This window comes from Quercus robur, chromosome 3, assembly GCF_932294415.1.
Source record: "Quercus robur chromosome 3, dhQueRobu3.1, whole genome shotgun sequence".
In the NCBI taxonomy this organism is placed as follows: Eukaryota; Viridiplantae; Streptophyta; class Magnoliopsida; order Fagales; family Fagaceae; genus Quercus; species Quercus robur.
In genome coordinates this window covers 2,710,932-2,733,438 of record NC_065536.1, presented here as the reverse complement: position 1 = coordinate 2,733,438, position 22,507 = coordinate 2,710,932, and the positions used below count along the sequence as shown (strand labels likewise).

Sequence of the window (22,507 nt, the reverse complement as noted above, 5' to 3'; positions counted from 1 at the left end):
GACAACAGCTCAATTGAATCAACCTGTATATTTCCTGAAACACTAAACAAAATGCATAACCGCATGTGTGACAGAAAAACAAAAATAGTAAATCAACAAATATGCAATCTAACTCTCCCCCTAAGTTAGATACATCAAAAACAATGTCAACTCAAAGTTAACTCCCCCTAAACAGAACATTCTTGTATTTTCCACACATTTCATCTAAATCTCTCCCCCTTTTTGTCACGCATTGACAAAGACAACTCAAACAAAGAGTTGACAGAAAACATACGCAACAGAGTAAGAGAAAATAGAGAAAGAAGGGAACACAAAACAATTCAACTCTATAGGAAATAGAGACAACTCCCCCTATGAACAACAAAGATTAAAAACAAGCTTCTCCCCCTATAAAAATAGGAAAAACAAAACAAGTTTTGGGAAAAACAGTTTTAGGGAAAAATAAAGGGGTTGGGGATAAATAAAAAGACACAAACTAAGTTTAAAAAAACTAAGTTGAGGATAACATGAAGAAAAAATATTCTCTCTTTCAGTAAAATGCAAACATGGCACTATGTGACCCAGAAACAGTTGCATGAGTAGAGAAAATATTTGCACATTGATTATCCACCATATCTCTTAAGAAAAATATTTTCTACAGTTCACACATAAAAATAGCATATACTAGAAAGTACATAGCTCAAAAATTAATCAATCAATTTTTTGATCAAGTTGAGTACCCTATGTAGCAAAGTGTATGCATATTATGTGTGAAAACAATGAGAGATATGACTGCAAAACTGCAAGATGGATACAAAAACAATGCAATGCATGTGAAACCTAAACACAAATGATGCATGAAAAAAATTGGTCAAATACTTAAAAAAAACTGAAAATTTTTCACTTCTCAAAGCACAATATTTCATAAATGAAATGCATGAGTATGAGATTAAAAGTTTTTCAAAGACAGTTGAATTCAACCTAGATCTTCCAAAAACAAGTTTTTCAACCAATTTGTCTCCAAAACTCAAACATTAAGCACATTTTGCATCAAAATCAAGGAACTTTAATCTTGGATGGCCACAACAAGATCACACACAATATAATGTACCAAGTTTAACAAAGAGTAACTTGTGTAGTGTGTGCAACTAGCAAAAACTTGAGATACATGTGAGGTGATATGTGAATAGCAATCAATCACAAAGTCTACAAAATTCATCACATAGAATTTAAGAGAGACTATCGCCTAAAGAGTTACATCATATAACTCCCACATCTCCTAGATCATAAGTTTGCAATCATGTAAGTTTCTTGTATTTATGCCTCATAATATACATACCAATTTTAAGTCATGTGAGTTTGGCATCAAGCCTAATAGTACACACCAATTTTAAGTATTTAGCAATTTAAACCGAGGCTTCACCTTATGTTCTTTTTGTGCATGTGCTACACTTTCTCGAGCACAAAATCTTATGATATGCACTAAGGTGTTCATGATTGGCTAGTGAACAGTGGTGAGATGGTTATTTATGCCTTTCTCTAAAGGTTCAAGTCCAACAGTCAAAGACATGTGACTTCAAGATCAAGACAAAGTGATCAAAAACTATAAACATCTCCCACACAACATGCACTACAAAGCTCAAACTAGTAAAGTGCAATACAAGAAGCTCATCCAAGCTAAACAAGGTACATAAACTTGTTATGTAAAGATAATATGGCCAATCCTTGATTATAAATCCAAGATGTGAAAAACACAAAAATCTTTTTGGTTTTAAAAAATTTATGACCAAAAACAAAAAAGCACACATTATGCTAAATGAACAATGCAAATGCAATGCATGACAGTGCTTAACTAAGCTATAGAGAGTACACAAACAAGAAATATCAATTTCTTAATTAACCCTTGAGTACATGTACAAACTAGTACATACTCACATAAAATCAGAAATAGCTTAGCACTTATTTAACACATACTATTCAAGTTTCTCCACAATGTCAAGCATATTCTAAATCAAGAGAGATATCATAATTCATGTAATCCTCAAAACAAATAAAACAAGACGCAAAATAAAATATTTTTGTCTTTTTGAAATTTTTCAATGTTTTTGGATTTTTTTTTTCATAAAAACCACTCTAAAAAACAAAACAACCAAAAACAAAACAAAAACAAAAACATGTCCATAAACAATTGAAAGAATTAAATCAGGGACAAGTTAACAACACTCACCTTGGAGAATCTTTTCTCACCCATATAGCACGAGTCTTCGGCTTTGTAGGTGAAAATCCATGTGAAGCAGAGTATATATGAGGGAGTACACCAATCTTCTGAGAAAGACTAAAATCCTGCAAATTCCTTTCACAAGCCAACAAGCTTAAATTTTTCAAAATAATATGAAACAATTTATATGGACTTATGGCAGGAGAAATATCATCACATATCCTAGATTGAAACGCAGAATGCTTAAATTTCAATTTATGACAATTAGGACGAATGTGACCGGAGACACCACAAAAGTGACAAACAGGAACAAATTTAGGAACATCAGTATTCCTAACAACAAGTCTAGTCTCAGATTTTGGTTTTTGCCTCAACAAAGAACAATTTGGTCTAATATGACCAACTACACCACAAAGGTGACAGGTAGGCACAAAAACAGATTTATTATGCTCTCTAACAGTAGGTTTAGACATAGGTTTAGAAACTTCAGCGTCAACATCAGAACTTTTACCTTTGTCTAACCTAGCAAAATAAGTCTTTTCTTTATTATTCCTCTTAAAAGGAGGGATATATGCTTTTTCAGTTTTAGGCTTAAGAGAAACAGAAACACTTCTGTTATCAACAGCAGACTTGGTACAAGTCAAATTTTCAATTTTAGCTTTAGATTCAACTAACTCTTGTTCCAAGCTTTTCATCTTCTCATCTTGAGAGGAAATTTGATTTCTCAAAAATTCATTCTTTTTATTAGATTCATCTAATCTAACAACCAATTCCTCTTTTTCAAGATTAGCCGATTTTAAATATTCCTTGAATTTCTTAGTAATTTTCATAGATTTCAATAATTCCTTACGAAGAGTTTCACAGGCATCAATAAAATCAACAGAAGCATGAGCAGAAACATAATCAAAAAGACACTTCAAATTATCCATGACAACAGGGGTCAAGGATCAGCTCTTAGATCAAAAGATCTAAAATAAAAGAGCAACCCGCTCTGATACCACTTGACAGTTTTTAGACCCCTTAAACAATTGATTAAACCTAGTTAATTAGCCAAGTTGTTACTTAATCAGATTAACAAGTCTAGGTTATCACAATAATAAAGATCAAATCATGCAAAGCAGCGGAAAATAAATAACACACGATATGATCACCCAAGAAACCAAACTGGTAAAAACCTGGGGAGCATTTGACCTAGCTATCCTCAAGGTAAATTTGAATCCATTATCAGAAAAAATCGAAGTTCATACAAAAGGACTTACAAGCACCCTCGCTCGACTTCCTAATGCTACCAACCAGTAGAACTTACTGACACGATCACGTGCAAGCTCCGAATCCACGGACTCCTTCTTTCTTGGATTCCCACCAGCTACAAGCACCCCCGCTTGTGTATTCTTTAAGTTTTAATGGCAGCAACTGTTTTGATCATCAAGGTTTAGAGAATGTCTCTTCCTTGAAAACCCTAAGTTTGTGTAAAGGAAAGCTCCTCTAGATCTCACAAGAGATTTACACAAACCGCAATATGAGCAACCTTAGAGAGCCTTTGGGTACAAAACCCTAAATACAAAAAGAGGCACAAGAGGCACTCTAATCTCTCTGAAACAACTACTGAAAAATGTTCTAGGGTTTCCCTTATATATAGGAGAGTTTTACTTGAACCCTAATACGTTTAAGTAGAGTTAGGGCTGAACTGGAACTCTGCAGAAAAGCAATCTGCCCGACATTCGATCGGTCGAGCCTAAGCTTCGATCGATCGAGCCAGGCCGAAAGCCACACTGCTTTCTGCTTTACACTCGATTCCAACTTTACATTGACATACAACTTTGAGCTAGCTTTAAACACTTCTAAACACATTGTTTTGATCATGGTTTGCCAACAATACAAATTAGAGTTCTAAATACATAAAGTCCTAAACTTTAGAACCTAACAAATTTCACAAAAGAAGAAAAAATAAATGTGTATACATTTTTCATACATGGAATTCGCCAACTAAAACCTAACATCTTTAGTTGTTAAAAAGGACTGAAAAAAGAAAGAACCTTTCTAATGCTTTTTTATTTTTTATTTTTTATTTTTAAACTAGCAATTAGCATATAGTGTTTTAATTTGCTAGAATTTGAATAAACAATTCTGGAGATGAAAGGCCCGTTTGGTTATAGTTTTCAAAAATTGTTGTTTAAAAAGATGTGAAAATTGTGGTTTAAAAAGTGTTGTTGAACAACGTGTTTTTAGTGTGAATAAAACAAAAAAATGTGTTTGGTATATAGTTTAAACAATATTTTTCAATGTTCAAAAAAGGTAAAATATGTGTTTGGTATGTATGTTTTGTTTGATAAAAAAAGCTGACCCGTATTAAATAACAAATTTGTAATCCCTTTTTTATCCCTTCTTTATCCCATTTCTTTCCGTCTTTATCCATTTCTCTTCAGTCTTCCCTCAGAGCAGAAACCCAAAAAGCCAAACCCACGCCGTCCTCATCTCCATTGACGCCAAAGAAGATCCACGGCTAGGCTTCACGGTCGTCGTATCTTATCTCCACCAAAAAGCCAAACCCACGCCGTCCTCATCTCCATTGACGCCAAAGAAGATCCACCAAAAATCCAAACCCACGCCGTCCTCATCTCCACCAAAAAGCCAAACTTACGCCGTCCTCATCTCCATTGACGCCAATGAAGATCCACGATTGGGCTTCACGGTCGTTGTATCTCATCTCCACCGTCAACATTCGAAGATCGAGCCCGAGATCGAGCTTTTGTCACCGCCGACCCATCACTCGAAGATCCAGGTTCAAATCTCACTTTCACCTTGCTTGTCAATGGGTTTTTGTGTAAAGATTGAACATATCCTTCTTCACTCAGATGTCTCCACTTGTTTGTGTTTTTTGTTTTTTGTTTTTTTTCCTTGTTTTTCCTCACCAATCGGGAAAACCCATTTTTCCAGTTCTTTGTTTGCTGTTGAGAGAATAGTTGATTTACAATCCAAATATACACGCCATACATTCTCGAAATGTAGAAGGGTTTTCTCAAAATCTTTTGCTGTTGAAACAATTTTTGATTTACAACCTAGTCGATTTTCCATTTTTCTTAACACTCTGTTTGGTTGCCGAGAAAGCGTCGGAAGATTAAACAAAAAAAAAAAAAAAATTCTAACAAATCTGAGAACTCTATATATTAATAATTTGTTGTGGTTTTTCGTAGGGCTTCATAGCAACCAAACTCCAATGTTACTTGCTTGCTGTTTGAAATTTGAGGGTCTTTTGAGTGTGATTTTTAAGCTAATATGAAATTCTCCGTAGCTGATTATTAGTTTCATTTGTGAATTTGTACTGTTAGTTTTAGTTGATTGGGTGTAGTTTAATTACTCATGAATTTGTGACAGGTTTTACTGAATTATGTTGAATTCAATTTGGATATGATGGATATAATGTGTTCCTCAATTATAGTGAGCAAAACAAAGGTTTTGTGAGGTTTGGAGCCCGTTTGGTTGGTTTTCCTTTATAGCTCTCTCTGTGTTAATTGTTTTGATTCTTTATGTCATATGCTGTATTCAAAACTTCATGTTAATTGTAGCTTTTTATAGTTAGGACTCCTTGTTTGGTTGTTTGCTGCATATAGAATAATGCTTAGCATCTAGTGTTCTTTTGTTTAACTAATGCTCAGCATATAGAATATTGCTTAGCGATGGCTGCACATACAAAGATGCACAACATCTACTTTTCGCACGGATTTTACCTCATGATTCGTTTCTCCTTACTTTGTCATATACAAAACAACCTGTTTTTATTTATTGCCAATGTTGATTTCCTCATTATAATGTATCAAGATTGTAGCTTTTTATTGTTGGTAATTGGTACTCTCAATGTTTGGCTAATATCTGCATATAGAATTAATGAATAATGCACAAAATCTACTGTTTTTGGTTTTTCACTGCTGATTTGTAGATTTCAGTACTGTCGGTTTTCTCTGTTTGGGTTCTGTGAACAGTGGTTGTGCTAGAAAAAATTTTGAAAGTTTGTAGCAATAATAGCTTCTGTTTACCAAAGTATTAGAGTAATTATATCCATCTTAATTCTTAGTTGCCCCCACATTCCCGAGTCAGGTGTGTATAATAAGGGAATCTCTTTGAATAACCTTCCTGTGAGCTGATGCTAAGTACTGTTTTCATTCCCTAACCACACAGGCAATGCAGTCTGATTGGTCCATTGCTACTACTATTAGTAATATACTTGATCTGCGTAAACTGTTTCTGAATTGTAAGTTTAGTTGTGTTAGGAGATGTTGCAATACTGCTGCCCATGTGGCTGCAAAGTTTGCATTTAGATGTTGTGGAGCATGTTGTTTCAATATGTATTGTATCCCAGCAGTGATTGCTGATGCTTGTAAAGCTGACAGCCTTTGTTTCGCTTGTTGAATGATAATGTTGTTGATTAGGGGGAAAAAAAAAATTAACCTTCCTGTGATTGCGTTGTCTATATATATATATATATATATATATATATATAAAAGGTGCTAAAATGTAGAATGGGTTCAATTAGGTCTTAGCTATGATGTTTATTAAGTAACAAAAAAAAATCGGACTAATCAGTAGTAACGACATGGATTCCTCAATTGGGCTGCTTGGATATGTTACTATAGTGTTTGTTGCACGAATGGATAGCATGTTCAAATGGTTGTTTAATAGTGTTGATTACGTTTTGTAATGTGTAAGTGAGTAGGCTTGTGGCTTCTTCTTACAGATGTCAGACACAATGCATGACGATATTGACGATGGCCTTCGGTTCCGAAATTGCAACTGTTTTTGTGGCTTGAAAGCAAGTGTGAAGATTTTGGATAAGCGAAATGAGAACCGGTAGAGGCTTTTCCAATGTTGCCCAAAGGACACATGTCGGTTTTTTCAATGGTGTATTCCCTTGAAGACGCCATTGTCATATGCGGAGGATTTCCAGCAACTACAAGAAGAGCTATGTGTATTGCGAGAGGAATTGAGGGTCATACATGACAAGGTCCACCCCTCAGACCAACCAAAGAAAATGGTGAAGATTAGGTTCATTGCTTGGTGTTTGTTTTTCACCGCGCTTGCACTACTGCTAACTATGACGATGTTGTAAACCAAACTGTTATGATGATGTGTTAATTCCTACTATGTAATCATATTATCTTATTATGTACTACTAACTCCTTTTGAACTTGATGCACTATGTAATATTTTTAGACAATCTTGAGTCATCCATTTTGCTAGTGTATACAATATGTATCGGGCTGACTCTTGATTCTTACAATAGTATGTTATTGGCTTAATGGTACTTTTATAGTACTGATAATTTATTGGAACATAGGAGAATTGTAAGTTACAATTCTCTTCTATTGATGATAGTAATTATTTGACAAAGTTATTATTGATGATAGTAAGTATATATACTTGAATATAGGCCGTTCATTGTCAGGATATTGCCTCTATATCCACTTACGCTTAGCTTCTCTGTCGTACCCGCAAATGATGATGCTGAGATATCCGAAGGAATGAAAAAAATGTAACTAAGCCCGCAATATATTCTTTAGTATAATAAATAAGTTTAATTCATAGAAATTAAAGAACAGTACATTACATAATCATCAATCATGAGGCTGGGAAATAACCCAAGAAGTTCTTATTAATAATAATAATCCATTATTATCTGTTTATCCAAGGCTACCCATCCTCTCTCCAACCACGTTGACAATAGCTAATCATATTTTTATAGTAACCAGAAAAGAGAGCCAACAAAGCATTAACTTTGATTCATGGAGTAGTGATACCTGCAAAAAGGAGAAAAACGAAAAAGATGTCATAAACACAAAGCATGTATTCAGTTACAATTCTTTACCACTGGGGTCAGGCATAATACATTTTCACATACACACACAAAACACACCAGTACCTTTGCAATCCTCGGCAAACCAATTAAGCAGCCCTCCCCCTCCTATTAGCAAAATTGGCTCAATATTCGCCTAAGTCAATTAATATAAATGAGGTATTTCTTATGTTTAAATATCAATTAATGCATATTTGTTTTTAAGTTTCTATTATTTGATATTTTATCTTTTCATTTGACAATCATTCTTCTTACTTTTGGTGATGATGCAAAATAACTAATTAATTTTTTGCAAACAATTTTTTTAATTGATAATAATGTACTCAATGTTTTTGTGACAAAAATATTGATCATAATTAAGAAGGATTTTTTTTTTTTTTTTTTTTTTGTAAATTTTCTTTGAACATAAACAAATGTAACAAGTATTATCACTAAAATCCTATAAAGGATATATGTATTTGGGACAAAATAGAATCTAGCTTTTCAAAAAGAGGGAGAGTAGTGTAATTGTGTGAAAGCCATTCAAAAAGTGACTAATATATGTTGACAATCCAGCTTCATGGGCAGCCATTAAGTTCACCAAAAACAACAGTAAGAGCCGCTACAGTCCAAATTAAAGAGGCTCACTACCCCGTTATACAAACCTATAACAACAACAAAACACAGTAATCTTCATCTAGACTTATACAAAGTTCCATGTCATCCACATTTTAATAAAATAATGCCCAAAAAGCTCAATCATTGAACAATGTAATCTGCCCACATAGCAGCAGTTATCACATCACGATACTCCGACATTGCTCGTTGTGCCCGAGAATTAAAAGCTTCTTCAGTGCCCCCACTGCCTACGCGTGCAGCTCCTGCTAGGTTTGCGTCGCTGTTACGCACAAATGATCCTTCCCACACATGGAACATTTCATCCGCCCGGTTATACATGCGAATAAAGTTGTGCAGTGCACAGCAAGCAGTCACAATCACCCGTTGTCTAGAGATAGAGAAGGAGTGCATTCCAGTCAAGATCGGGAACCTCGCCTTCAAGACGCTAAAGCATCGTTCAATCACCATCCGTAATGAGGAATGCCTATAATTGAACAACTCTTGTGGGGTACTAGGCTGCCGGTTTGCACCCCGAAACTCTTGGGCATGGTAGTGTGTGGACTTGTGTGGGAGGAGGAATGCACTGCCTATTGCGTACCCCGAGTCAACAAGGTAGTACGATCCTGCAATACGAGTGATAACCATTGCCAATTAATGTTACCCAACACAACTATTCTTGCTAGTTCCTTACTACCAAAGTGTATCTATACATGTATGTATACGAAGCATGCACTACAGTTTTTTGATGTCAGCTTAAACAATGAGTGACCATGCAGTGACTGACTTTAACTTACTACTCCATGAAAGCAACTTTCCCTAGTGAGATGACAAACTTTTACACGGCCTTTTATCCATGATATAGAGTGCTAAATATGAATCACACAGTTCATGTATTGAGAGAATTAGTTTAGATATAATGAAACTACCTAGCTACCAATCAAGTGCAGTGTATAGAAGCTTTTTTTTTTTTTTTTTTTTTTTTTTTTTTTTTTTTTTTTTTTTTTTTACAGAAAGGACAAAATATAAAGTAGTTACAAACTCATTGACCTCAGTTTGGATTTCTAAGTGATCTAACGTAAATATCCAAATTTAAACAAACCCATTAAAAGACATTCATGAATAAAATATGTGACATGAGATTTAAAAAAATATGACATATAAACCACACAACCCACAAAAATTCACACCCTTTTTGAGAATTATCATAGACAAGAATTTCATCCTGCTACTCCATAATCCCATTTTGAATAGTTTTTCACATCTGTAATATGCTACAAAATACTTTGGAAATGCGAAGTCAGATGCAATAATGACCAAATCGAAAACCAAATGCGGTAAATTTTTTTTTTTTTTTTTTTTTTTTCACCTCTAGGTGGCCAAGGGAACTCATACTCGGCATGTCCAAGTGCGTCCTGCATGACTCGTGAATCATTTGCACTCCCTTCCCATCCCGAATGCACATACGTAAACCGCATGTCAAAGTTGCATGCACACATCACGTTTTGGGTGATATCACTCCGTCTATCTCTAAATGCGGTGTTCCTACCGGATGGGGTAGAAGCACTTATGTGCGTCCCATCGATAGCCCCCACACATTTCTGTAAAAAAAATAGGTAGCTGTAATTAATAAATTACACTTATGTGCAATATAGTGTGAATAAGTAAGCATGGATAGCACCAAAAAAAGAAAAATCAAAGCATACCTCAAACCATGGATAATATTTCCCATTCCCTCGAAGTGATTGAGGGAGCTCAGCTGCATCAACGTCAGGTCGGATGATGATACATCCCAAAGCATGGATAGCACGCAAGGTACGCCGGAACCGCCTTTGAATGGTCTCGAGAGAATGTTGGAAGCGGTTGGCAGCTACCCGGTATTCAGCGTTGTGTTCGACGATAAATAGAATTGTCCCAACGAACTCCTCAACTGAAACCCAACCAGTGTCCTCCTTTAATAGGTGCAACCGCTTCAACTCATTACACAAGTGTCTAAAAATGGTCTTGTCCATGCGGAATATGTCATAACACACTTGCGGATTTCCTTCTAGTACTTCAATCACATATGACCTCCCACTCAGGATACTAGTGCACATAGGTCGCTTCATGTAGTACTTTTGCACGTACTCTATACACAGCTGAACGTAGGCTGTGGCAATCTCGAGCTCCACCTCACTATCGTACTCATCTGAATCGGACTCAACCATGCCTGAATCACGATCTGAATTGGACTCAGCCATGCCTGAATCACGATCTGAATCGGACTTAGCCATGCCTGAATCACGATCTGAATCGGTGTCGGCCATAACTGAATCACACCTGTGGGCAGCCATTAAGTTCACATCAGCCACTATAAAGAAGTACATATATATATATATATCGCTTTATGTATATATATCTATATTGCTCTATGTATAGAAACTTGCTTCTCAAGGGATTTTTTATGATAGATCCTACAATCACATGAACCTTGCAGCCTAAAAAAATGTAGGCGCCTTCGCTAATTCTACATTATGGACTTACTAAACATTGAACAAATTGCTTTACTTTGTAGAGTACACTATGATTTTTTTTTTTTTCCTTTTCTTTTAATGATGTTAATATTTTAATAAAATAAAAATTGTGAGTTAACCCCTTTCTAATGGCAAAAATATGTAAGTCCATCAAGTGGATATGTGGCCAACCTTGGAGGCAAGTGTTTGATAAATTCATCTCACCATATAATCCAAACAATATTAAACCTTTACGACTTCAAGACAAATATGGTTTGTCAAACACAAGAAGACCTAATTTAAGGAATAGCAAAGAAATATTTGTAAGAGATTATTATGACATTGATAATTTTACATATTATCTTTGGTTTAGTTTTTTTAAAAATTTCGAAAATTTAAAATGATTTCATTTAATATATTTTCTTCAAAATGATATTATTATTATTATTATTATTGGCTTATACTCAAATACAACATATGAACAAAATAGTATTACCTTTTCAAAAAAGTAAATGGATTCCATTAGTTTGTTATGGCTTAATTAGTTGAAGGAGCCTCCGCAGTAATTGACTACTATACATGGAATACTCTATGGATACAATTGACAAGTTACTATAGACAAGATTAAGTATGAGTTCACCTGACTTCCTCCTTAACCTATTAAAAAGCATAAAATGTAATGATTTTTTGAAATAATTTTTTTTTCCAAAAAAAAAAAAAAAATCTCTAAATGGATTTTTTTTTTTTTTTTTTTTGAGAAATAAGACTAGTCCTTTATTGAATTAATAGAAACTTCTATCAAACATTACAAGATTGGCAGCATCACAATGGATGTCTTCTAACCAAAATTGAAGGTTCGAGAAAGATCTTTGCTAATTTAGTTAATTTATCAGCTATTGCATTGCCCTTGCGTTTTACATGGGTGAAAGAATGTCAAAGTGAAATATTGAATGGATCAATATGAGCTGAAAATATACCAATCTAATATTTAGCTATGACTTTCACTCGTATTGAATTGCTGCCACTCTCTTTTTTATTTGTAGGGTTTTATTTGCCAAGTGGTCATTAATGTACATTTTGAAGTTTTCGGACCAATCATGCACGTGCAGCCAAGTAAGGTACCCTGTCCTATGGTATGTTCACTAGCTTTTACCCACGATGTTGGCATTTACCCTGTCCTATGCCATCAATTCAATTCTCATTCATTACTAACTTTCATATTCCTAAAAATAATTACGTATCTTCATTATTGCTCATAATTTGACTCACATTCATTAATTCCTTTTCAAAAACTCAAGAAGAAAAGCCGATTGTGAGAGTGCGTGGAAAATATCATTAAACTGCTTTTAGAGCATGTAGCTTCGTGGTATTGAAAATGGACTGAAACATACCCATTGGACTGAATTATGCCTAATGGACTGAATAGACTGAAATGACCGTAATAGACCGAAGTGTAACCAGTGGACTGAATAGACTAAATTGTCTAGAAATGTACCAAATGGACTGAAATGGACCAAGTAGGCCGAATTGCTAATCTGATGGAACCAGATGATGAATCTACTAAGTTGCAAAGAATTATGTTGAAATCAATGTACTACATGGGAGATGGACATGATGTATATATATTGTCACTACCTCATTAGTGATTACAACATAAATGGTTGACTACAATATACATGGCTCTTTTTTCTTCTTTAATAAGTTTTAAAATACCATAAATATTGAAAATACCATAAATATTGAAAATACCATAAATACTGTCTGTGTGGATTTTATTACAGGCCTTCTAGCATTTCTTTCCGAGTAAGGAAATGTTGTAATAGACCTTTCATCTTACGAAGCAAAGCATGGCTAGGATTTGTGCAGAAATCAACCTTTCATTGTCAAAAGGCTAACTGGATCCTATTCCTGGTCTGGTCTCTGCTGTTGAGACAGTTGGGAAAGGTTGGGTGGGATGCTATTGATTATGACAAGTGGTTTTTGTGTAGAATCATTGGACTGTGATGGAGTAAAGCTTCCGTGAAGTGAACTGGCATGCAGTGGTCATTTTTAAACAAGACCAACAACCTCATGGGTAAGGCATGACAAATATACTCACAAGATAATAGACATATTAGAGTTCATAATTTTATAACTCTGATTAATTCATCAGAATGACATTATGACAGACCACAATTAGTATTATTATTATTTTGTTGATGAGAAACTAACCAGAAAAATTTATCAAATAGAAAAAGGAAGAACAAAAAGAAGAAATTGAAAAATAACTACAAAAAATTAAAGACAGATTCAAATCAAATGGAAGCTATTGCCTTTATTGTGTGTGCGAGAGTTGGAAGACGTAATTTTGTTTAGTGAGGAAATTAGCTTTGAACCTTCTGTTTGTTGCCTTTTCCTTCTTTCCCCCCCTGTTTTTCACAACAATTTTGCAATTTAAAAACGTCTGTGCAGAACAAGCATTAGAAGTATTCACTAATCATTTCAATTTACGCATTTACCTTGTTACAAAAGAATGTTTTTAGTCTCAGGAACATAGAGCATTTTTCTGATAGCGTCTTAAAATTTCAAGATTTGGATTGTTAAAACTTAATAATAGGCTAACAAAGCTCAGAGTCAACAATCCATGTTAACTAATGATCTATTCATAACTTCATATAACAAACGAAAATCCGAGCACTAAACAGCACATGAGGCAAGAATCATAAATCTTGCAGAAGCATCACAATTATGATATTTTAATATATTACCTATCTGCTGCTGTTTTTAAGACACGATCGTATTCAGAGAGATTTCCCCTTCTAGCTGACCATGGTAAGTTAGATTTGACTAGAGGTCCTCCCTGATAATTTAAAAACAACAACAACAATTAAACTCAACCCTGTGTTTAAAGTAATGCCGTGGGAAAGCTGCAAATACACAAAGGCATAATTTTGATGTAAAAAACACCCAAAAATAGAGGCAAAAGATAAACTGCATGCCCTTCGACGCACATCCAACTAATTCAGACACGAGACCAAAAATACCCATTCTAAAGCTGTTTAATATATAGTATAACAGAGTTTATTTCCTATCAGAAGTAAGGGATGGATCATGGATGTAAGCAAAGAAATTAAAACACTAGCTTATTATTGCATCAATAATTCAATATCAACTTATTTTGACCTGTTCCCATATTCTTGGCATCAATATTAACTTATTTCCTATCATAAGCGTGTGTTATACACACATATAAAATGATACAATCATGATTATATTCATGCATGTTTACATTCAAGCATCACCTACGCACATACTTGTTAATAATACTCAATTCAGGCAATCAAAGAAGAGAAGGTGAATCTATGATAATATATCCATTCTTTAAATCTTGAGAGGTTGCCCAATGTTAAACTTTTGACTTCAAGATATAAATGTAGTAATTTCATTGAAGTAATGTAAAGTGCTGAAAGTATATTTACTTTTTTTCTTCTTAGAGGCAACAATTGGCTTCTGGGCACTTGACTGTTCTCCGGATTATTTGTCAAAGGCTGATCAAATTGTACCTAAAAAAATGAGAATATATATAAGTACAGTAGTGAGTATCCCAATCCTGACAGCAAACTCATTAACAAAACAGATTCCTAGAACGTATGACAGTCAGGTTGATATACTTTATTCACCCAGAAATGCATGCAAAGCAGAAGAAAGGAAAAGAATAAGAAATTAGTGAACATCTGTGAACAGTGGTCTGAAAGCAAACTTCAGTACATCCTTCTAATTACTAGAAAATAAATCATTTCCTATGAATTGAAGTGCCCTAGAGCAGTAAACAAGAGCTAAGGCTACATATAGTACCTCTCCTTGTAGATTTCCACAAATTATGCAGTTTTTGATTTCTGAGGAAAAAAAAGCCCTCCAAAATGAGTTCAAAAGCTCTAGTTAAGAGAAGGAAAAACTGCAATTATATACTCTACTTGTTCCTGTTCAATTATTATTGGAGTAAAAGTACATCAGATATACTATTTAACGTGTTTAAATATTCTAAGAAAAGACATTTGATCTAAACCCAAACAGGAAAAAAAATTAATAAAAAAAAAAGACAGAGCCTTTCAAAGCCTACAAAAGCAGGTCAAAGCTCAAATACACACCCAAAGACAATGTTAGCTCAATTTTTTAACTTGTTACAATGTTCACAAAATAATAGAAGTGAATGCAAGCAAATGCATCTATCTTTTCTTGGTTTTATAAGATCAATAAGGACAGGCTGGAAGGATCCAAACCCAACCCCACTTCCATAGTAGTTCCATTATTATTAGTGAAGAAGAGAAAGAACACACTCTAACCTCTAATTAAGAAGTTGATATTTTTGCAACACAAACAAAAAACCAGCAGCAAGAAACAAAATTAATAAAGCTTACATAAAGCAGAAAAAGGGAGACTTAATCTAAAATTTTTCAACGAAGAAACTGATACTTCCAGCAAAATCAAATCATAATTAACAAAGAATGAAACAAAGATTTATAAAAAGGAATACCTGAAAGCTAAAGCTGGTTGTGGAGGCATGAAGATTTAGTAATGAGAGGCAATAAACAAAAATCCTTACCTGTAAATACCGTATATGCAGATGGTACACTCCTTTGCTCTGAGACCCAAAATGCACCTGATTTATGCAAGCTATATAGACCTGGATCAATTATAACAGACGTGGCTCTCTCATACTTGCAGATTTCATAGAAATTACAATCCTTTTATTAGCCAAAGTTGTATACAAAATTTGCAGACAATTCATGTGCTGCTTTCAAACTAATTCCACCAAAACTACAAATAACTAACAAAAGAGAAAGGATAAGCCAAATACTCATTCCAGCCAATGTCACTTGTATGCTCAATAAAATACTACATTCTTAAAATAGCTGACAACGTCTGAAGCAGATATGTGACACAAAAAAGAAATTTACAAAATGGAATGCAGCAGCTTACTTTTTACATATATATATATATATATGTCACCAAAGTTAGAAATTCATAGAAGACACGATAACCACAAAACATATTTCTTACATAAATACCATACATGTCCCAAGGAGGTTAACATAATAAAGGAAGGCATAATGCAAACATTGTTCATAGTATTAACATAATACAAACTTTGCGTATTCACATTAAACCAAACTAAGAGTACTAATTAACTTCCTAGGCTGTCTACACGGCGCACATCATCAGTTAACTTCCTAGACTATCAACCACAACCACCACTATTGCAATCCACCCCCAATAAACTTAATCCAGGCCCTTCTTCTATCAACCGTCATGGCAAAAAAAGCGGCTCTACTCTTGGCATTATGAAGCTCTTGTATGACCTTGCAATACGTGACATGATCGACATCGGTGTGCTGGTTCAGAAGAGTTACAGCTGCTGTAATTGACTCATTGGCAGCCCCCACAGCAGAGTCTCCAGTGTTGATGGACTTTTTCCCCCGATGGTTCCTCATGTCAGTAAAACCCCATATTGCCTCAGTCATGGATTCAAGGGAGTGCCCTTTCTTCCTTTTTCCACTTGAATGAGACGGTTCAGCTGGCCGCTTTTCAGCTTGCCTCCGGCTTTGGGCTTCACTCGGTGTGGGCAGCTCCTCCACGTCATCCAAACCATCGATGCTGACATTGACATGTACCCCCTCAGATAGAAAGGCTGCATCAAGTTCTCTCTCTTCATCACTATTGGGAGCTGGTTGGGCAGATGACATTTGGAGGAAACCCGTGGCTGTGTTTGAATTGAAAAGAGTGCCCAACAGCTCATAGTGTCTCATCCCCTTTCTCTTGAACTCCTTGAATCTATGATTGACCTATTAACAACCATATATATTGGGTTAGATGTTTTATTGATATAAAACCCAATACAAAGTAGATGGCTAATTTATAATAACCTTATAACAGCACTCTTTATTCCAAATTTCAGAAAGCCAAAAAGGTTTTTTAGGAAATTGTAGACATTGAGTAATTTCACAGATGAATAATATAAATAAAATAATATAAGTCAAAGATATAAGTCAGAATTTATAAGTCACATTAAACCCCAGTAGTGTAAGAGTATAACTTTTGCTGTCATTTGTCAACCACTTTGTTTTATGGCTATTGAAATTGTTGTATAACTTAATCTGGTCCTTTGAATTAATTCTGTTGTGGACCTGTTTTACGTGTTATTTAATAATTTTATAGAATTTGTGTTTGATTCATTTCTATCTGTTTAAAAGATTCAGTTTTTGGAAATTCTGAGAATTGGGGTTTTATATATATATATATATATATATATTTTTTTTTTTTTTTGAAATGTGGGTTTGTTTATAAATCTATTATAGGATGTTGGGTCTTGTATATTAATATTTGAATTGTTGTAATCTAAGACTTTTTAGGGATTTTTATAGGTTTGGGGTCATCAGGAAGATGGGTTTGATTGAATAAAGAAAAGGGGCTATTTGGCACAATATTTGTGAATTCATTAGCTTTCAACAATAATTATGTTTTGTTTGGTTTTTGAGATAAGGTAGGAATAGAAAATTAATTTGGGTTTTTGACTGTGGATTGATTTTGATGTTCAATGTAATAGAACCCTGTGCTATTAGGGAGCCTGGTACAACTTTTCGTTTTAGTCCTAGAGTGGCTGTATAGCTTGGGGAGTGAAACAAAATTAGTAAGATTAATGATTTTGTTTTTTTTTTTTTTTTTTTCCAAGTGCTTTTCTCATCAACCAGAGGGTTGTTGTAATTTGATTCAATGAACCACCTTATGCTGGTTGGTGACACATTGGGCAACAGTTTGGATTTAGAAGTTGATGACTTAGTTAAGTGTGACAACATAGCGGATAAGGCGAATGTGGAAGGATCGTATCAAACTCAAGAGGCTTAAGGAAAGACCGAAGATTTTAGCCCAACAAGCTGCAGAGAAGTAGAAGCCCAAGCATTCCACTGAGATCAGGCTCGGAGGAAGTAGAGCACAAGATGGGATTCTCAAGTATATGCTGAAGTTGATGGAAGTTTGCAAAGCTCGCGGCTTTGTCTATGGTATCATTCCTAAGAAGGGTAAGCGAATGATGAAGAGATTGAAGCAAAAGAATTGGAAAGGCGAATGTGGAAGGATCATATCAAACTCAAGAAGCTTAAGGAAAGACCGAAGATTGTAGCCCAAGCAGACCACTGAGATTAAGCTCGAAGGAAGTAGAGCCTCGGATGGGATTCTCAAGTGTATGGAAGTTGATGGAAGCTGAATGGAAAAACATTTATTTTCCAAATATAATTAAATGAATATAATCTCAAGTTTAGATGGGAATTCTATATAGTTAAGAAAGTTTTTGACTCTGTTATAGAAACTGACAAAAAAATTAAGCTTGAGAAGTGCATTTTTTTTTTTTTAATATAGCAAAATTACAAATTTGATATCTAACTTCTGCATATCGTAATACATTTCTCAACGTAATTTATTGACAACCTTATATTAGTGGTACTTCAAATAAATGTAAGAACAACAATGGAAGAAGATACAAAAAGTACTTTAAAGTTGTCTTTCAATTTATTGGAAATTGATATTTTAGCATTTATTGGATATTTGAGGATGTAAGGATTGAAATCCTAATTTTAATTTTAATTTAAGTTTGATTTATATTTTCCATTTCGTAATTTAATGTTTCATATCAAGGATAGGAATCCTAATGTGAAATCAAAGATGAAAAAACAAAGAATTGTTTAAATCTTCGTACACAATAGTTTTCCCGTGCTTCGCACGGGTTAGCGACTAGTTCTCAAATAAAACTCCAATAACTAAAAATTAATGATCAAAATTTGAATTTCAATTAATGTAGAAATAAATTTCACATATTGTTTTCTTTTTAAATTAAAATACCGGAATGCTTTCTATAGAAGTTCTATGTACCATCATATAACATTAAGATCTGTCATGAAAACTGCAAATTAAGTGCAAGCCAAACTACATACATTGTTTATCACCTTCTACAGAATTTCCTCTCCTCCTTCAGCAAAAGAGAGGAAGAAAAAAAAAAAGTACAATATGAAGAAAATGATACATGAAGTGGAGCAGAAAGATGCAAATTTACCTTAAACTACAAAAGTATTGAAGAAAGATAGATTTAAATCTTTCTCAGTTGATTACATCCACACACATGGCTTGAACCTCTACCTCCAGTAGTGGTCTTATTCATTATCACATCATATCATGCAGTAGACAATATTATAGTTCAAGATGGTCTTGCTTGAGAGTTGTCACCCCTCTCCATAACTCTAAACTCTAATGGGATAGGAAGCTCAGTTTGCCTCCCATGTTGACCTCCACTTCTATAGTTTGATTCTTCTTCATGGTTGTCAGGAGTACTATTACCTTTGTTTTGATTAGCTTTTAGCCTTTCAGCCTTTCTATATTTATATAAGTACCGTACTATAGCCTCAGCATAGTTATCAAAACCTAGAGTTCTCAAAGCCCAACAGATGTCATCCCCATTGACAGTCTTTCTGTTCTCTTTGTGACACTTATCAGATGCCTCCGCTGTGACAAAACTTACGAACTCAGTTGCACTTTCTTGCATAGTTTGTTTGGCTTCCTTGGAAATCTTTGCTGTTGGGGGAAGGATTTGCTTCATGATCCTACCCACGTTTGCAATTGGAAACAATCTTTCTTGCTCATCATCCATTTCTAAAGTTGGCTTGGCAATCAAATGAATTTTGTTCTTCTCAAACACGGACATGTTGCTTGTGGATCTTGTATCTTCACTTATATAGATGAAAGTATGTATATCATGTATATGCATGTGTCTATGTGCATGAAACATGTTATGTACATAAAACAATTGTGGATATATATGTTGCATGTCAAGGTGTGTCACCATGGTCATAATGGTATGATCTATGATGTAAAAGCCTAGGTAGGGACATGATCTTGGTGATGCAATAGCACTAGGGTCTATGTTTCAAAGTTTGACTTCGAAATATTAAAATAAAGTTCCGCTAAATCTATAGCTGATATTGAAGTTGTCGATGTCAAATGGTTTTACCATATGTAAAGAGATAGGGAATCAACGTATCAGACTCCTGTTAATCAAAGAGCAACCGCATCAGTCCGTGCAAAATTCTTGTCTATTTTGCAAGAAAAAACATATTTTTTCTATTTTACACATCCACTTTTACAAAACACACACATCAATTTATCTATTCTATCATCTATTTTATTTAAATAATAATATTTCTTTAATTTTTTATTATATCAAGCAAACCACTACCCACATGGCCCCCACCCACCTCTTTCTTTCTTTGTTGTGAAAAGAAGACAGATGAGAGAGCATGATGAAAGGGGGAGAAAAAAAGAATAAAAAAATCGTTTGCACATGAATAGTAACCGTGCATATATGCACGGTTATTGTTCATGTTTTGTATATTTACACATTTTTACAAGTATTGGTATGGATGTTTTTTAGGTTAAACAGTGCCATTTCAAACCAATATGTAGACGTCCAAAGTGCTAGTGGGTCCCGTGCACAGTGCACAGGACCCACTGGCAGGTTTGTCCCCCACATGAAACCAACTTCAGGTTAAAAAAAAAAAAAAAAAAGAAACATGAAGGAGAAAAACGCAGATATAAATAAGTCCAATCCAAACCGCACCTTAGTGTCTAGCAAAGTAGCAAGATTTTGTTAATAGAAAACTTTTTTTTGTCAAGACACCGAATTAGTCATGTCATATCACTAGAGCTCAACGTGGACCTAACTTTAGTGATTTCATTCACCTAATGCATCATGTACCAGATTTATGGCCCAACTCATTGGAGTAAGTGTTTGCAGATCCCCTATTTGAGACTCCTCTTTCATTTAAATCTCTCAGACATTAGTTATTTAATAAAAAGAGAATTATATATTATGGTCATGCTTAAATAGAAAGTCATAATTGCTCACCCCTTCCCATTTTTATTGAAAAAAGTTAAATTTTGTTTCAAATAAAAGTGAATAAAGAATAGGGCTTTCACATTTTAGTAGGTCAAAATAGGGTTTTACCCATTTTTGCAAAACTTTCTAGCAAAACGCCCCTAGTTTTAAACTATTTAGGGATATGCCCCTGTTTTGAAATTTGATTTTAAAAAAATCGAGTTTCAATGAAAAACTCGATTTTTAGAAAATCAAATTTCAATGAAAAACTCGATTTGCTGAAAATCGAGTTTCTTGAAAATTTCTGCATGGAACTTGAGTTCCATGCAATTTTTTATTTTATTTATTTATTTTTTTTAAGTTTGATTGCTTATAACTTGATTTTCGCCAAATCAAGTTTTTCATTGAAACTCAATTTTTAGAAAATCGAGTTTAAAACAGGGGACATATCCCTAAATAGTTTCAGACAGGAGGCATTTTGCTGGAAAGTTTCAGCGAAAGGGGTATATCCCCATTTTGGCCAATTTTAGTAAGTTGATTAGTTTTCCAACCCAGCAGCCATATATATTTTGGGAATGATATGGTTTTGAATAAATATAAAACCTTGAAAGCCGTATCAATTATAGTACAAATTTGGTCCCCTCCACTACACTCCACTTAGAGTCATAGACCCATATAATCTGATTAATGGCATTTACATGATCTACATCAATATAGCTTAAAATATTGATGCAGTTTGTACCATCCAAATGAGTGGGCGACATTTGTGCACGTTTCAAGTTTTGGGATGGTCTCAACCGAACTGTACCTAAAAAGAACTGATTATAAACCTTATTTTTTGCCTCAGTATGCGCTTGCTTAGTTTATCTTCTAGGTTTATAATATCTTTATGTCTTTGTCTTTCAATTTGGCGGCAAAATCATTTCCTTTATGAATTTAAATCTTGCATATATGGTTAGGTTTTGGTCAAGCTCTGAAACTCTTTTCACTTTGGATAAGATGCTATAGAATTATACCTTAGATTAATAATGAAACCATACAATCACCAATTAAGTTAAACACGGCCTAGGATGAGTTCTAATGACAAAGGTTCAATCCTATGTGATTTCATTACAATACTATCTCTATTGAAAATTTGAAAGCATACAATCATGCACCAAGTTACTTGTATGTGATTTGAAGGCATACAATGATCACCAATTTAATCCTCGGGAGTCAATTCAAATCGTAATCTACACCAGTTGATGCTATTGAAATTTTGGTAGGGCTGATCACAGAGGTCACGTCTAGATAAGGTTTCCATGATTAGCCAAGGACATTACCACTTTTAGATCAAGCGGGCTATGAACCTGAATTTTTCCTCCCTTATTTTTCTTTTTCTTTTTGAAGAAGTTTTAACCAATGATACTCACTTTTGATGATTGTTCCTTATCATTAGGCCAAGATATAAATTGGTTTTTGGTGTAGGCGGAGATCAA

General features: G+C 34.3%; 2 protein-coding genes across 2 annotated transcripts; both read right to left on the bottom strand.

Annotated features, from left to right (window-relative positions):
* Positions 1–8,783: 8,783 nt before the first annotated feature.
* On the bottom strand, positions 8,784–10,972 carry LOC126716528 (uncharacterized). Its single transcript, XM_050417343.1, has 3 exons — positions 10,346–10,972; positions 10,009–10,240; positions 8,784–9,265 (listed from the first exon to the last, which is right to left on the bottom strand). The coding sequence occupies exons 1-3, from the start codon at positions 10,970–10,972 to the stop codon at positions 8,784–8,786; spliced, it is 1,341 nt and encodes a 446-aa protein (XP_050273300.1).
* Positions 10,973–19,071: 8,099 nt separating this feature from the next.
* Positions 19,072–19,845, bottom strand: LOC126720019 (nuclear transcription factor Y subunit B-4-like). Its single transcript, XM_050422502.1, has one exon. The coding sequence runs from the start codon at positions 19,803–19,805 to the stop codon at positions 19,356–19,358; it is 450 nt and encodes a 149-aa protein (XP_050278459.1). The 5' UTR covers positions 19,806–19,845; the 3' UTR covers positions 19,072–19,355.
* Positions 19,846–22,507: the final 2,662 nt, after the last annotated feature.

Coding starts and splice junctions, on each gene's coding strand:
- LOC126720019 (XM_050422502.1), bottom strand. CDS start 19,805: ATGGATGATGAGCAAGAAAGATTGTTTCCAATTGCAAACGTGGGTAGG.
- LOC126716528 (XM_050417343.1), bottom strand. CDS start 10,972: ATGGCTGCCCACAGGTGTGATTCAGTTATGGCCGACACCGATTCAGAT. Junction 10,241..10,345: donor AATATTATCCATGGTTTGAG/GTATGCTTTGAT, acceptor TTTTTTTTACAG/AAATGTGTGGGGGCTATCGA. Junction 9,266..10,008: donor GTTCCCTTGGCCACCTAGAG/GTGAAAAAAAAA, acceptor CTCGTATTGCAG/GATCGTACTACCTTGTTGAC.